Source organism: Mangifera indica, chromosome 15 (assembly GCF_011075055.1).
Source record: "Mangifera indica cultivar Alphonso chromosome 15, CATAS_Mindica_2.1, whole genome shotgun sequence".
NCBI classification, from domain to species: domain Eukaryota; kingdom Viridiplantae; phylum Streptophyta; class Magnoliopsida; order Sapindales; family Anacardiaceae; genus Mangifera; species Mangifera indica.
In genome coordinates, this window is record NC_058151.1 from 1,430,158 (window position 1) to 1,444,990 (window position 14,833).

At 33.7% G+C, this 14,833-nt stretch overlaps 2 protein-coding genes across 2 annotated transcripts; one reads left to right on the forward strand and one right to left on the reverse strand.

The window, feature by feature from the left end:
• Positions 1–3,766: 3,766 nt before the first annotated feature.
• On the reverse strand, positions 3,767–5,888 carry LOC123198030. The gene is made up of 3 exons (XM_044612597.1): positions 5,076–5,888; positions 4,190–5,006; positions 3,767–4,107 (listed from the first exon to the last, which is right to left on the reverse strand). Exons 1-3 carry the CDS (start codon positions 5,886–5,888, stop codon positions 3,767–3,769), a joined length of 1,971 nt encoding a protein of 656 aa, XP_044468532.1.
• A 6,193-nt stretch (positions 5,889–12,081) lies between these two features.
• LOC123198031 (UDP-glycosyltransferase 88B1-like) lies at positions 12,082–13,596 on the forward strand. The gene has a single exon (XM_044612598.1). The coding sequence runs from the start codon at positions 12,163–12,165 to the stop codon at positions 13,594–13,596; it is 1,434 nt and encodes a 477-aa protein (XP_044468533.1). The 5' UTR covers positions 12,082–12,162.
• Positions 13,597–14,833: the final 1,237 nt, after the last annotated feature.

Sequence of the window (14,833 nt, forward strand, 5' to 3'; positions counted from 1 at the left end):
AAATGGATATAAATGATAGAATAATAGGAGATTTAGAGTTAAGGAATAAGTATTTTTCAGGGGTTAAGCATGTAACCTATAGTCATTTGGTCAAAGTTTTTAAAGAAAAAGCATGGGGAAATAATGATGAGGATGCTGTAAAAATAGCTGCTTTATATTTGCTTCACTATGGGTTAATGGGAGCAGATAATAGGAAGGTCATTTCAGAACATACATTAAGTATCATTGATGATTGGGATGCTTTTAATAGATATCCATGGGCGATACCTATTTGGAAGATGACTACACAATCAATGAGTCGAAATCTACAGAAAAAATACGAGGAAATTTGTGATGCATATCCACCTTTTTCAGAGGATATCCCAACTGTATCATATGCGATAATGGGATATGTAGGGGCTTTTCAGGTAATACAATGTTATTGTTTATTTTATTTTTATGTTAAATATATATTTATATTAAAGATATATATTTAATATGATGTTGTTAATATTGTAGATTTGGATATACGAAACGTTACATAATTTAGGGCGTTTCGTAGTTTGTAAGAGTAAAGACAGTATTCCTCGAATGTTAAAATGGAAGAGTTTGGAAGGTCCAAGTTGGGAGAATGTTTATCGAATATTTGAAGCTTCGAAAGTATGTTATTATCCTATATATCTATTTATTAAATATCTATTTTTTAAAATTTTGTGACTAACCAATTTACTATATTTTGTAGGATGTTGTGACTCCTATTTTGATTCCATCCACAACCGAGCAACAGTTATCATGCTACAATGATGTTATAGAGTATGTCGGTGAAAACGAAGAGTATGATAATGCCCGTGTTCCTATAAGCTCTTCTCCTGGAATCCAATCTCCACTTTCAGAGCAACATAGGCATCGAAGCACACCTATCTGTAGTCCTATCATATCAGCTCCATCTATGCATAGCCCCATCATGACATCATTTCAGCCGACTACAGAAACAACCCCCCATGTCACTACCCCTGGTCCTACTTCGAATATTGAAGATAAATTCAATCAACTTCAGCATCTCATTGAAGGGTTTATGCAAAAAGTTGATGAGCGATTTGGAAATATTGACGAACGACAAACCAATCTTGAAGCACGTCAAGCGTCAATAGAAGCCAAGTTATCTGAGTTGCAACATACGTATAACGCAGTCCCTTTCATTCAGGTAAATTTTTCTCCATATTATTCATTATTCAAAATTTGTGATTATATTTTTTTGATTGTTGATAATATTTCCTTTGAAATTTTAGGATGATGCTGAAGTGGAGATTCAGTTTTCCGGACAGGATGAAATGGAACTTCCGCAATCAACTGACGGTTTGGTTGAAACACTAATTCAACAACGATCCAATACTCGTAAGACTTTACGAGGAAGGATTGTAAAAAAGGGTCGCTCGCTTCGGAGTCCATACACTGATCCATTGAGACAGCATCGTGCACGAGAAGTATTCAAACCCTCACACCCGAAAGGAGAAAGCTATAATATGATAGAATATTTAAAATGGTACGAGGAAAGTCCTGAAGTTGCAGTGAACACTTTTTTGTTTGGGCTATGTAGAAAAATTAACTGGTGGAAAACATTATGTGAAGATAATCAGTGGTTGACGGATCAGGTTCGTAATTATATTCACTGATTATTTGTTTATATATCTATTATTATGTTATTGTAATGATTTTACTATATATTTATATATCTGATGATATAGCATATCGATTCTTATTTGGTGGTGTTGCGATATGCATTTCCATCGGCTAAATGGACTTGTCTTGAGACATCTTTCGATGGGTGGTTGGCACGTGAGATCAAGAATCGAGAAGAAGTTGGACCTGATAATTACCAGTGGCCACGGTTATTTCTAGACCCGATTGAAGGAATAAATGATCCAATTTTAGATCGTGGTTATATCCCATGTGCTTATGTGGATAAGGTTTGTCATATTTTAATGTTATTGACTAATAAATCAATTTTAGGATTGTTTGATTTACTTTTGATTGGTTTAGGGTTGTTTGATTTACTTATTGTTATTTTGTCAGGTTTATATTCCAATTAATTTTGAATGTCAGCATTGGGCATGTGGTGAGTTGGATCTAAATGAATTGATTCTAACCGTTTATGACTCATCATCGACTTACTTTGACTCTACGGATAGCTTCTCTCGGGCGATGACACGTTATTCTTATCTTCCAACCATTCTTAATACAACGAGTTATTGGCAGGTTAAGGGTGTTGAGCCTCGGACAGAGCCCTTGACAATCAGAAGACGAACGGATGTACCGCAACAGGGTACAGCCTCCGGTGATTGTGGGATATTTACTATTTATATATTGGAATATCTTGCAACAGGACGTGATTTGCTTTTTACTGCCGCTAATGCATCTTCCATGCGTTGTAAAGTTGCCTCCAAGATATGGAAACAAGGAGGGAACTCATATCCTGATGCATACGAGTGATTGATTGAATTATGATTATATGTTATGGTTTATCAGTGTTATTTTATTTATATTATGTTTATCATTTTATTAGTTGTTTCTGTTGTATTGTGATTGATTTTTGTCATTTTATTACTATATCTTTGGTTGGTTGATGGTTGGATGAAGTGATATTAGTTGATGGTTAGATGAAAGCAATTGAAGTATCGGTGGCGTAAATATTGATATTGAAGTGTTTGATTGCGATATATTGATGCGTTTTAATTTGATAACAGGTTGGGAAATATTAAATAAACAGGGGAAATGCTGCCAAAATTTTATTGTAAAAAAGTAATGACATGATTGATTTATTCATGAGTTTGGCCAAATGGTTATGTAAAGGCATTAAAATGCCTTGGGAAAATTTGGTTTCTTCATTCCAATTTTGCGTAATTTTGGAGTAATTAACTGAAAGTTATAACTTTGGTTTGCATTTCATTTTCATTCGATTTAACAAGAAAAATCAATTTCTTCTAATTGAAACATAAAACAATCATTTTTTTGATTTATATAAACAGAAATAATTTAAAGCAAAAATCGATTAAGCAAAGACTTTTGGCCAAATGATGTAAAAGGCACCGCGCACCGCAAATGCACTCAGCGCACTCCCTCACCGCACGCGCACTCCGCGCACTCACGCACTCCGCGCACTCACGCACTCCGCGCACCGCACGCGCACTCCGCGCACCGCACGCGCACTCCGCGCACTCCGCGCGCACCGCACCTTTTCAGCCCCGTGATGGCGCTAAGCAATGTCTTAACCAGCCTGCTCACTCAATCAAACAAACCAATACAAACAAAACAACCCTTCTGAATAAAGGAATATAAGCCTATCACATAAATAAACAATGCGCAACCCTCCAAACAGATTACTCACAAGTAACAATAAAGAATAACAGCGAAAGTAACAATAAACAACACAAACTGGACAATTGAGTTATCAGTCAATGCAATTCTTCGTTTGTTCAGTTTACCATATCCTTTTGTTCAGCTTACCATATCCCTTTTTACCGTCAACAAGGGGCTAATTATATTACAAAAGTAGAAAGATAAATAACAAAACATAGAAGAAATAGGAGATTTGAATTTACACCCCTCTTGCAGACCCGACACCTGACAAAGGATTTTTGCAAACTAATCGCGTATGTCCTTTTTCATGACACCGACTACATTCAACTTGACGGGTTTCCTCCCCTTGCGATGGCCTTCTATTGTGTTCGGAAGGTCGACCAGAACGTCGATATCCCATCTGAGGTGGGTGGACTATACGTATTTCTTCTTATTGCACCCATTCTGATGGATCACCCAATGGTTCAACATTTTCTCTATATACTGCTCGCCAATATTCAGCTGAGTAATACTTATTCACCCATGGATAACAGTGCGAAAGTTTTTGAAATCTGGCGATTGCTGCAACGTGTGTACATGCTATTTGTGATAGTTGAAATTTTCTGCATGTACACTCTTTTTTAGCAAGATCAACTATAGCAACAGGTTTACTCGGAGCATGTACTTCATATCGATCAATTGTTATCGGCTTGACAACCATATTAGCAGACTTTTGGATATGACTGGCCATCTTCTCTTCAGCCCATGGAGTTAGAGAATGAGTACAAGCACCTGCATAATTAAACGAATACAGAATGTTACTCATTTATAAATTATGAAAAGTATGAAATAATTGAAAAAAAATTATTCCAACCTGCCATATTACGTCGAGTATAAAACCATTTTTGTAAAGTTGAGCGCAAAAATTCCAGAAGCATCATCACTGGCAATTTTCGCGTTTGTCGTGCCAAGGCATTAAACGACTCAGCAATATTTGTAGTCATGATATTATATCGAATGCCAGGAAAGTATGCACGAGCCCATCGTTGATAGTCAATACCTTCCAGATAAGCTGTTGCGGTTGGATTTTCAGCTCTGATCATCCGCAAAGCCTCCTGAAAATCTTCTATTCGATATGCTTTCGCAGCTCGCCAAAATAATCCTTCAATATGTTTTGTTTGTTTATACCGACTTCGCATATTTCCTTTGATATGATGGTTGCACCACCCATGATGTGCATTCGGAAATACTTCTCTCACACAACGAATTATAGCATTGTGTCTATCTGAAATAATTGCTAAATTAGGGATATCTCCAATACACCGATATAAAGCTCGAAGGAACGGGCTCCAAGTTATTGTTTCCTCTTTTCCTCCAATGTCAAACGCTAATGGAAAAATTTGATTATTTCCATCCTTACCCACTGCAATAAAAAGTGTACCCCAATATCGACCTTTCAAGAATGCTCCATCAATACAGATGACCGGACGACAAAAATCACGAAATGCCCTAATTGAACATCCTAAAGCCATAAAGACAAAATGAAATCGATGATCTTCATCCGTGTCTATTTGTGTAATGGTGCCAGGGTTTCGTTGTTCAAGGTTATGACAGAATATCGGTAATAGTTTGAATGACTCCTCTGGCGAACCTCTTATCTCATTTAAAGCCCAATTCTTAGCACGCCAAGCCTACGTATAAGAGATATCAATTCGATATCTATCTGCTATATCCGTGATAATATCTTTTGACCTATATACACGGTCACCTGCAGTAAACAATGACTGTAATATTTTTCCCATTGCCCTTTTACCCGCTTGTCTATGATGAGGTCTAATTATATCACGAGGACAAGTATGTGTTCCAAACTTCTTTAACACAAAAACATCACTGTTACTTAACTTCCCAGCTCCTGCTTTCCATTTACACCCTTCATGCAAACACTTTATATCCCATCTCTTTTTATTAGAACTTGATACTTTGAATTGATAACCATTTTCCAATGCATCCCTACATATGGTGTCAATTAAAACTTGTTTAGAAGCGAATTGATCTGTGATTTTGAATCTGCCATCACGTGGTGCAACTAAATGAATTTGACTTACTTCATTTTCTATATCTCTATATGGCTCTGGAACACCAAAAAAAGGATTTGAACCATGATGTGTTGAAGTTTCATGCACTAACCCTGATGGACCAATCCCTGTGTTATCGACACCTTCTTCGGGACCATCAATATTATTGACACAATTATAATCGATACCACCATCGTCATGAGCATGATATTCATCTTCTCCGCCAGAACGAAAATCATTTGTTGGTAAGTCGCCCATTTGATAACATCCTTCAGCTATATCTCTTTCGTCATGTGTCCAATCTTGATAAGGATTCCAACTAACACCAACCTCAATATCATCACGATTAACGTCGCCTATTTGATCACATCCTTCTGTTTCTGGATGTTGTTGTTGATTGTTAGCTTGTATATCTTCTACATGTTGCTCAATTTGGTTTGCTACCACTTCAAGAAATACAGAAGACTTTCTCTGTGAGCTAAACAACTTCATCATCATCTTAATATCATAATCATCTTTTAATAAATATGGCAAATCACTATATTCGGTTGGATTTGGCATATAAATTTTTACTTCAAAAGAACTTGTACCGATATTTAAACGAGAAGATACTGCTTCAATAAATCTATTGTAATCGATTTTTCTACTTACTGAAACTAATGATTGAACTCCACCAATATATTTTAAATCATGATTACCTTCTTTATGCCATTGCCCGCCAAATCCAAGCATGAATATCATCTTTATCAAAATTTTCAATTAACCAGATGGAATATCAATTGAAACAAGTGAAATGAGAGAAAGATGAATCGGAGAAAGTCAACTGATAAAAGTGAAATAAAGAATGAAAAGGTGAAACTGTGTTTGCGGAGTAAATATCTTCATCTGCCTTCAAGCTAACAATTTAATGCGTTAATTATTCAAATCAATTTTTATTTTTAAATTTGTTTGTAGTTGATTAACAATAATAAATTTTTTAGTTATGCAGTTCACGCACTCCGCACGCACTACGCACGCATCGCGCGCACTCGGAGCGCACCGCACGCATCGCGCGCACTCCGCGCACCGCACGCATCGCGCGCACTCGGAGCGCACCGCACGCATCGCGCGCACTCCGCGCACCGCACGCATCGCGCGCACTCCGCGCACCGCGAACGCACCGCGTGCACTCCGCGCACCGCACGTACCGCGCGCACGGCGAACGCACTCCGCGCACTGTGCACGCACCGCGCACACTTCGCACGCACCCTATACGTACTGAGCATCCCATAAACTTATTCAAAAACTTCCCGCGCTAGGCTACGCTGACACCTACAGGGCCGAAGGGTATTTTTGAGATTAAAAATACATTTGCTTATAAAAGTCAAAGAACTGTGCGTGTGCCTAAAAAGGTATAAACGGAAAAAAATATGCTTATTTTAATTAATATCTTATAATATTATTCATCTCATAAATGATATTATTCATCTCTTTAATAACTTTTTAATAATATTATATACTAATTTAAATGAATTCAAATTAAATATTATAAATTTGATTTAAATTTAAACTAATCTAAAACTTGACTCGGTTTGAACCGAATCAACCCTATCTATGGCAAACCAGAAGGTCATTAGAAAGCAGCAGCGGCAAGCATGATCTAAGCTGTGAGTGAGGTGGAAGAAACTGTTTCTAGGTTGGTTGAAGGTGCTTACTCATTACAGGACTTCAAAAAGAATTGGTCAATAGTCGTCTGATTTCATTATCATCACCGCTTAACTGTCGTCCACCAGCAATAAAATTATTCATGCTGTATTACATTTATCCTATCAAATCCTGAAAACACCACCTGCTTTAAGAACCTCTAGAAAATTATTTGACAATCATGAATAGGAATGATAGGTCGTCATCCCATCAGATAATACAATAGTGTTTGATTCAAGGGAATAAAAAGGAATATTTTGATAATTTATTACTTATTATTTATATTATTTAATTTAATTAATTAATAATAAAAAATTCAGATAATTATTTATTATCAACGATAATATAACATGTAATATAAGAGAATCACCTTTACAATAATCTAAATTTTATTATAACAATCTTTTGTTTATTAATTTTTTTAAGATAAAAATAATTTTATTTTTAATTAATATAACAAATAACATTAAAATTAATAACAACAAAAGAAAAATAAAGTATCCGATCATTATTAGTATAATTTTCATAATTTTAATGATCAACTATTTATATTCTTATTAAAAATAGATAAATTTATGACTTTAACAAAGAGAAAATGATTGTTTAAAGTCTATTTTTACTCATTAAAAAGTTTTCACAGCAAAAAAATATTTTACCTGTTGATACAACTTCTTCTATTAAAAGTATTCTCGTTATTATTACTTTTAACTAGAGAAATTATAATAACAGGTGATTTCTTACCGTTAAAATTTTTTAATGACAAGAAATAGATTTTTAACAACTATTTTTGTTTTATTAAAGTTATAAACTCAATTAATTTTAATGAAATTATAAATAATTGATTGTATCTCGTTAAAATCATAAAAATAATATTTATAAGAATCAAATATAGTTGAAATTTTCAAGTATATGTTTTTGTTTTGTGTATTATCATAGTATTTATGTTATGATTTTGGTCCTTATAACATAAATTGGATTACAAACATTTGAATTATGCTTTGAATATATTTTGAGAATTGTTCTCTAAACCTTAAAAGGGATGTTTTTGTTAAGTTTAAAAAATAGGCAAATAATAAATAGTATCATTTGCAGACCTAGGTAGAGTTGAGGATAGGGTTGGACTCAAACTCGAACGAGCCCAAAACGAGTGAGCCCTAGCCGACCTCGTGCTTGAGCCAAAATTTTCAATTAAAAATTTTGATACAAAACGATATCATTTTAATCAATATGTATTAAAACGATCATTTTAATAACAAATAATAAACCAAGCTGAATTCGAACCGAATTCGAATTTAGCTTTCACGAGCTCGAGCTCGGTTATATGTAAACCGAGCTCGGCTATATTTTCCCCGTGTATTAATAGTGGTGAGAATTTTTTAATATCATATAACAATCATTGGCGTAAAGAAATCAAAAAAATAGTATCTTGGTATGGATGTATTTGTGTTATTAATTTTTTTAAAACCAAAGTCATTCTATAAAACTTATCCACTCCACTCACCTTTGTATACAAAATTTCCCTCTACAAGTCGCTCTAGAGATCATACTGCGCTGAGCAATGATCCTCACTCGAGGCTGGGCCTACATGATAGTTGGGTTAATTAGATTTAAGCTTGGTTATTATTAGTTCAGTCTAATCAAGTTTGAAACAAATTTGACTTAGACAAGTGTAAGCGTAAAAGATTTTATACTATCAAACCTAAGTTAGAGGTGTTCAACTTATCAAACTCATAAATTTAGAAGAGTTCAATTTGAATCAATCAAACAATGTTGTTTTCATTAATACGTCAAGACAATATCGTTTTAACTAATATTGATTTGACCTCAACATTATAGTCAAGTTCAAGTTTGATTTCTCTCAAGTCAACTCAAACTTAAACTAATCTGAGAACAATTTGTCAAATTTGAGCGTAGGCTTGAGTTTGACTTTTTCAAACTAAATTAAACTTAAATTGATTTAAACTTGAGTTTAGCTCAATTTGAACTTGAATCCTCCTTTTCACGAAAGTCTCATTTCATAATTTACCCTTAAAATTTGAATGTTGATATGTACAGGGTTATCACTCATATACTTTTATTTCCATATTTAATTGGTTTTGTTTGATTGGGATTGAACTCAATTGTTAATATGTCACAATTTCAAGTTTTTTCATATTTTTGGCCAAAAGACTTATTCCCACCCAAGGTTTTGTCAATTGCTAAGTAACCTCTACTAACTTTCAAAAATCTAAATATGTACCTATTATTCAACTTCTATTAAAATTTTCAATTAGTTATAAAAGTAAAAACATCATTTAACTAGTAATATTATAAGAAATAAAATTTTACCTAATTTTCTTATCTTAATTTCAAAAACTAATAATTTTTCTTCAACCTATGTGTTAAAAACTAACATTTTTCCTCGTAGAGTTTCATTTTTGTCCTTTCCTTCTCCAACAACTGTTCTCTAACTAACCTCTCATACCTTCTTCTCTGTTGGCACTCCCTCCCTTTTTGAACAAAGATGAATCAAAGATGGCAACGCGCAATAGAAGGCAAATTCGTCTCTACCATCTGCCTATCGCACATATCAACCGACAAATGCAATGCTCTGTCTTTTGCCTTTTGTTGCGTGCTACCAAGATCCATCGAGATCCGTTGCACAGATATGTCTATCCAATTCATCTTCCGTCACGTGTCAATCTGGCAAAAGGTAGAGATGAATCTACCTTCCATTGCATGTTGTCATCTTCTATTCGTCTTCATCTAGGAGGCAGGAGGGAGCACCAGTAGAGAAGAAGGTATGAGAGGTCGATCAAAGAACGGTTACTGGATAAGGAAGGGAAAAAAATGAAACTCTAGCAATAAAAATATAAATTTTTAAAACTTAGGTTACAGAGAAATTATTTGTATTTAAACTGAGATAGAGAAATAAAATAAAATTTTATTTCTTTTAATATTACTTGTTAAATGACGTTTTTACCTTTATAACTAACTAAAAATTTTAATAAAAATTAAATGATATGTAACTAAAAATTTTAATAAAAATTAACTGAAGTTTTTTTAAGAGTTAAATTATTATGTTTAAGACGTTTAAATTTGATAAAAAATTGTTTTTGTGATGAAATTATAATTTTATTCTTACATCGTTAATTTTTTTAAAACAAAGTTTGATTTTGAGTAAAAGAGTGTTATAAATGTCAATTAAGGATAAAAAAGTGTTTTTAAACCAAAACTTGGGTGGGAAAATTTTATTTACTCTCTTGTAAAAATTATGTTACCATCTTCCTACAAATAATGGTTTACTTATATATTTTTAAGTATATATTTAAGTAAATAGATGATATATTATTATATATATATATATATATATATATATATATATATATATATATATATATATATATATATATATATATATATTTTAATTCAAAATCATTCAATTTTATTATTCTTAAATTTTTTCTTTTATATTAACAAATTAAAATTCCAAAACCATAGAATTCCAATCCACCAATACAGAATGAGTTATGTAGCAAGTCATAACGAACTCATTATTATTTTAGCTTCCATGACTCAAACAATTTGAATATGGCCACACACGAGGACCCGCCTTCATTCAATGCTGCTTTTGCTTCATCTTTCATGCCCTGAGTCTTTTTCCTAACTGAGTTACCTTCGTCCGAGTTCATCAACTCTCTAAGTCGCTTCTCCACTTCACTTGAATTGACAAACCCTTTTTCAGTCGACTCCATCATCGGTAAAGCGATTTTGATTTCTTCCACCAGCAATATCTTATTGCATCTTTGCTTAGAGTAGAGAGGCCATGCCACCATTGGAACACCAGCACAAACTGCTTCAAGCACCGAGTTCCGCCCGCAGTGAGTCACGAATCCACCCACCGATTCATGATTCAAAATCTCCACCTGCGGAGCCCAGGACTTGACGATGAATCCTCTTTCCTTGGTTCGATCCAAGAAATCTTAAGTATACAGTGACATCATATGCCTTCATGCCCAAAGATTATAATAAACTTCCATTTACGGTCAAAGGTCTTCTTCTCTCCAATTTTTTAAAATTTAAATATTTATTCGTTTATTAATTTTTAAAATAAATATTAAAATTAAAACAATTATTTAATAAAAATATATATAAAAAAAAAATTAATCACATTTTGCCATAACAAAGCACGTCAATGCACCAACTACTAGCCAAAAAAGATACAGATGGAAGGTCTATTGTCATCTAATAGTCAGAAAGTTGTTTTATTAAAAATAGGGGAATTGAAATTTTTTTTCTTTTTTTTTTTTCGTATTTATTTATATATCATTCATCTCAAAACTTAAATAAAAATATTATAAAAATATTTCCTTAATGTAACTCATACGTATAAAAAAAATATCGTCTCTTTTTTCTTTAATTTTTTAATGAAGAAAGAATCTCTGCAGTATAAAAAAAACACTTTTTTAACAGAAAAATCTAGTATATTTAATTTAAAAATTTTAAATTCACTTAATTTTATCTAATATATATAAAAATCTTGTTTCAAATATTGATATTAAATATCTATATATATTTTTTTCTATAATGTATTAAAAAAAAATAATACTACTGTTTTATTTCAGTTTATCAAAATTAAAGATAACGACAATTTAAATATTTTAATAAATAAAGTAATAAAAATATTTAAAATATAATATAAATATATACGCAAATATAAATTAAGGTAAAAATTTCTATATCCTTATAAAATATAACAGAAGTCTTTCTAGAAGCTAATTGGAGTCATATAAACGAACTTCCGTGTGAGAAGCAGGAGACTTTGATTGAGGGTCTTCACCGCAACGCAAAGTACAAATCCGTATATTTTATGTTTTACAGTTAAACTAATATAAAGCTAAATTATATTTTAACCGAGTTTTAATTACAATTCGTCACATTTAAATTAACCTTTTTTATTGGAATTAATTTCAAATTAAGTCTTGTTTAAGCTTAGTGTGAATCCTGATGGATCAGCTCGACAAACTCTATTTAAGCAGAGTTGATTTAGAAACGAGCAAACATAGGCATCCTAGTATTGTTCTTGAAACAAGAGGTTACTAGTAATAATATGGAAGGTGCCATTGTTTTGTATCCTTGTCCTGGAAGTGGTCACCTAGTCTCCATGGTTGAGCTAGGCAAACTCATACTTTCCAACCACCCTTCTTTCTCAATCTCCGTTATTATCCCCACTGCACCGTTCGAAGCCGCCGCAACTCAAGACTATATAGCGGCTATCTCCGCCACCATACCCTCCATCACCTTCTACTACCTCCCACCCGTCGCTCTCCCTCAAAATGCTTTCTTTTCTGCAAAGGATTTCCCAGCCCTAGTTTACCAGCTTTGTCAACTCAATAATCCTAATCTCCATGAAACCCTTCTGGCAATTTCCAATCGCTCAAAAATCAAAGCCTTTGTTGTTGATATCTTTTGCAACTATTCGTCCCAAGTTTCATCAAATCTCAATATCCCAACCTACTTTTACTTTACCTCTGGAGCAAACTGCTTGTCCAATTTCATTTACTTCCCTACGATTCATAGAAGCTCAACCAAGAGCTTGAAAGATCTAGAGGATATGAAAATAAACGTCCCTGGATCGCCGTCCATTCGAGCAAAAGACATGCCAGAACCCATGCTTGACCGTGAGAAGTATGTATATCAGTGCTTCGTGGATACTGCCCTCAACATGACAAAATCATCAGGGATTATCGTAAACTCGTTTGAATTGCTTGAAGAAAGGGCTTGTAGGGCACTGGCGAATGGAGAATGCGCACCAGGCGACTCCATGCCACCTGTGTATTTCATAGGCCCAGTAGTGAGTGAAAAGGAGCAAGGTGGTGAACAAATACACGAGTGCCTGCGTTGGCTAGACTCTCAACCGAGTCAAAGCGTACTGTTTTTATGCTTTGGAAGCATGGGAGTGTTTTATACAGAGCAGTTAAAAGAAATTGCACTTGGATTAGAGAGAAGTGGAGTCAGATTTTTGTGGGTCGTGCGTAATCCGCCACCAAGCGATGAAACAGTTCGAAAATTAACAGAAACTGATCCAAGCATTGAATCATTCCTACCAGAAGGGTTTTCAGAGAGAACAAAAGATAGAGGACGTTTAGTGAAATCATGGGCTCCACAGAAGGCTATACTCAGTCACGACTCAGTGGGTGGGTTCGTCACTCATTGTGGTTGGAACTCAATTCTGGAAGCAGTGTGTGCTGGGGTGCCAATGTTGGCTTGGCCTCAGTATGCAGAGCAAAAGATGAATAAAATTTTCTTGGTGGAGGAAATGAAGATTGCTTTGCCAGTGGACGCGTCAGAGGAGGAGCTGGTGAGTGCAATCGAGTTAGAGAAACGAGTGAGTGAGTTGACGGAGTCGGAAGAGGGAAAAGCCGTGAGAGAGCGGGTTAAAGCAATGAAAGACGGAGCTGCAGTGGCCTTGAAGGAAGGAGGGTCATCTCGTATTGCCTTAGCCAAATTGGCCGAGTCATTTGGTGGCATCCACTTGAAATGAGTTCCATTTAATGCTGATATGCTGATCTATTGATGAACGAAATTAAATAAATGAATCCGTTAGTGTAGTTTTCAGGTATCTGGATTATTGATGTCAGGGAAGAAACATGCAGAAATATGTCTAAGGCTGGAACCTGTCATTGATGATTCAATTCAATTCATTGCTAAATTTGAACTAAACAATTTTGACATCGAGCTTCAGTTAAACAGTTTAACCTTGAAACATTAGAACTTTAGTAATATTATTCATCTCTCAGCTAACTTTGTAATAACATTATACACCAGTTTAAATAAATTCAAACTGAGTATAATAAGTTTGATTTGAACTTAAACTAGCCTGAAACTTGACTTGATTTAAATTAAACCAACCCTAACAATGGCAAACCAGTAGATCATTAGGAAGCAGCAGCGGCAAGCTTGACATCTAGTGGAGGTGAGCTGTGGGGGAGGTGGGAGAAAATTAATTGAGCTGTTTCCAGGGGGTGGTTTAGTCGTTTGATACGATAAATTAATTTAATAAATTAATCTGTTAGTGTCGTTTTCAAGCACATGGGTTATTATTAATGTGAGGAAAGAAGCATTTTTTTACGCAATGTCCTTCCAATAGTTAAGCAGTTTGCCCTAAAATTTCAATTCTATCGTTTTATTTAATATTAATTTATTTAATTATTTGGTAAAATTATTTATTAAAAATATTATTTATATTTATTAATATATAATAATAATTTTTAAATAATTTATTTTAAAGATATTTTTTATTTTTAATAATAAAATATTATCGTATTTTAACCAAAATGTCAGATCACTATCCCATCAGATAATACAAACTAATTGCTTTTATTATTATTTTTATTTTTTGGCTTATCTTAAAAGGTCAACACTCCTTCATACATTGTTGTTAGTTTAATCTGATTAGAAAATGTTATCTCTCAATCTTCAAACGTAAACTATATGGATGCGTCTCCAATATATATATATATATATATATATATATATATATATATATATATTTTATAAAAATCTCTTCGTTCTTAAACTCTGTGAATCGATTTCTTTTGTTTGAATCTTGAGTAGCTCATTATATCCTTCTAGTGAATGATCTTTATTAATGACTAGAATCTAAAACGTCTTTAATAACATCTTAACCGTAGATCAGAATCAATCAAACTGTCATATGAGTTTGGCCTACAAACAAACAATTTGAATGTCGTCTTTCATGCAAACCATATGAGATTCCA